Here is a 2828-nt window from a genome sequence, read left to right on the forward strand (position 1 = left end):
GGGGGGGTGATAGGGATCGTGAAGCCAGACCGCGAGCTCTGGGCATGGGAATGTCCACTGATGACCTATCAGGGAGAGAGGCGGGCTGGACAGGTGGCCGTTCCGAAACCACTCGACTGCGCCAAGCTGATATATTTGTCGGTCCTAACCTAACCTAACTTAACGGTCGCTCGCCTTATGAAAAAAGGAACGATTCATATCTTTCGTGAAAGTTTTTCTTTTCGAAGGACTTTCTTTTTCAGAAAGGGTTTCAGAAAAGAATTTAAGAGAGACATGAAAAAAGTTGGATAGATAAATATGTAATGATAGAAGCGACTTTGTATAAAATATACAAAAAGGATACACAGAAAACAGACGACCAAATAAATTAGTGGAACGTTTCATGTCTTTTACAACTTCATGACTCTGCGCGTGGCGGCCCGCGGCCTCAGAACAGAAACTGGCCGCCGTGTATTATTTACAGCACGCGGTGGAGAGCCTCGACTATCGGAACGGGCCGGCCGGGGTGCCTTGAGGCACGGGGTTCATCCGAGGGGTACTTATTCACTATAGAAATTTGGGCGTACATCGGCTGTACTAGTTTATCTTGATTTTTTCTGATTTTTTCTGTTTTTTCTGTTGTTTTTAAATCTGAATTTTTATTGTTTTTTCCACGATTATTTGCCCCGATTTTTTTTGACATTGTTTTCGCATCTTTTTTCGAGTGAAGTACTCCTTGGGTTTACCCTGCTCGAGGAGACCGACCGCCGTGATAGTGTCAATCATTGCAAAGAATGAGGCTAGGTTTGGGGCGCAGAGCCCAACATTCTTCCCATGTCGGCCGGCAGCGAAATAAGGGGCTGTCAGTGAGGAATGGATTAGATTCCACCGACGACGCCCACGTGGTGGTTCCGAGCGCCGTTGTATGAGAAATTAATCGACCAGTTACGTCTTATTTCGTCTGAACCAACTTTTTTTCTTCCCCTAAAACAGAACTGGGCGTTTGTGGCGAGGTTCTGCTTCCTCTCTGATGACGGCACGTTCCAGTACAGGATCGAGTACGACAAGGTGAGGAGTGTGATCAGATAAGAGTGACTTTATTGACCGGTCAAGAGCTGTGGGCTGTGGGTCAGCAGTCCGCACTAGTGGGCGACAATAATGAGGTGAATCGATTCCCTAATCCAAAGTCCTGTGTTTAGGAGTACGCCACCCAGAACCTGCTCCTGTACTACGACAGCAACCGGCAATGGCCTGCAGTGTACAAGACAAACAAGGTACTAAAGCTGTGGAAACATTTCAATGACAAAACTTACCGCACTGTTAAACATGCTGTAAGGAAGTACAGTTCGACTACGGTCCGTCCTGTATATTTTATGTACAGGCCAGACTGCAATGATATGGACTGTACTTCAGTGTTGAAGTCAAGTGCTGTATTGACCAAAAAGACGGTTTGCGAAGTTACAGTGCATCCTGTAACGAGTGGACTGTAATCAAAAATTACAGCCGCGGGCCTAGTGACAAATTGACAGGGCGCACTGTAGCAATTTCCTGTAGGTTTTTTTTTAACAGTGCGTGTACAAAGAGCTTGGAGGCTTAAGCAACTAACTATTATTGCATGAGCCGATCGTACAAACGTCACGACGTTGGGTTCCGGTTGACGGGTTGAGTCGAGGTCCGCGGTTGAGTTTAGGTCCCCTCCACCTGTTCCAGACGTGCGAGCAGAAGGAGGGGGTGCTCAGCGTGTCGCAGAACCAGATCGTCAACCTGACGGAGCTCCGCGCCGACTCGGGATGCGTCCTCAGCACCGTGCCGCCCTTGTCGCCCTCCTGCAACGAGTCCTCGACGGCGGCGGGGTGCGGGGCCTCCGGGGCGGCCAGGGGGCCTCCGGGACGGCGGGGCCGCAAGCAGGCGCCCGCAGTCGTGCGCAGGCACATCCTCACCTGTCACAACGTCAGGAAGTTCCGGTCGGCCAGGGAGCGCTGGTGGTTCCTGGCCGTCAGCAACTGCAACGCCACCAAGGTGAGGAGGGCCCTCCTGGAAGGGCGGACGGCAGCTCCCCGCCCGACCGCAGCACCCCGACGTGGTGACCGGAAACGGATGTGCCTGTCGCAAGCACCAACAAAACGTCAAAAAACGTGATCGTTGTACCACTTTCGCGGCAGCTGCCGCGGGGCATGCGACACAGTCGCACTCATGTTCATCTTTTCGTCCCCCAGGGTCTCAACTTGCACTATCGCTTCCTGATGACCAACGGACCGCCCGGAGACTACTGGCACGAGCATTTTTCTGCCGACGAGTTTTGTAAGTACCGTCGTTTTAATCGATTCAATCCATCCAATCACACTATTATTAGTACGCCATCGTCGCGCTTCTCTTTTCTACGTGTTGTTTACCGAGTTCTTATTTCAGATATCATGCCCACCTTGATGTTCTTCGCCATCTGCTACTTGCTCATGATCATTGCGATAGTTATGTGCACTAGTGAGTCGCGGCAGTTCTGAATTCAATGCTCGTTCTTCAAAGACTTTCACGAAAGCTAACTCATGCCGTCATCTCACCCCTCTCCGCAGTCGAACTACGCTCGCGCCAACTGCTGCACGCCACCTACAAGATCTTCGTCTTCTCCGTGTCGCTCCAGTCCTTCGGGATACTGTTCCAGAGCATCGCCTACATTCGCTACGCCCTGGACGGCGTCGGCTTCCCTCGGCAGAGACAGCTAGGTAGGTATACCATACACATTTATTTTTTATTGTTGTAAATTTTTCCAACAACCAACTAGAAAACTTGTACCCCAAATAGTTAGGGAAGTTTCAAATCTAAATATAATTTTTCAAACGTATGGGCAGTAA

At 50.2% G+C, this 2828-nt stretch overlaps 1 protein-coding gene across 1 annotated transcript in view; it reads left to right on the plus strand.

The window, feature by feature from the left end:
• The window catches only part of LOC113212321 (transmembrane protein 145-like), an 8539-nt gene that overhangs the window by 5211 nt on the left and 500 nt on the right, over nt 1-2828 (plus strand). The window contains exons 2-7 of the mRNA XM_052265228.1: nt 862-1047; nt 1179-1253; nt 1690-1998; nt 2196-2280; nt 2389-2460; nt 2550-2699. Of these exons, the coding sequence (XP_052121188.1) occupies nt 862-1047; nt 1179-1253; nt 1690-1998; nt 2196-2280; nt 2389-2460; nt 2550-2699 (877 nt within the window). The remainder of the gene's footprint in view (nt 1-861; nt 1048-1178; nt 1254-1689; nt 1999-2195; nt 2281-2388; nt 2461-2549; nt 2700-2828) is intronic.

The sequence above is a fragment of the Frankliniella occidentalis genome, unplaced genomic scaffold (assembly GCF_000697945.3).
Source record: "Frankliniella occidentalis isolate FOCC.00 unplaced genomic scaffold, Focc_3.1 Scaffold25, whole genome shotgun sequence".
Lineage (NCBI taxonomy): Eukaryota > Metazoa > Arthropoda > Insecta > Thysanoptera > Thripidae > Frankliniella > Frankliniella occidentalis.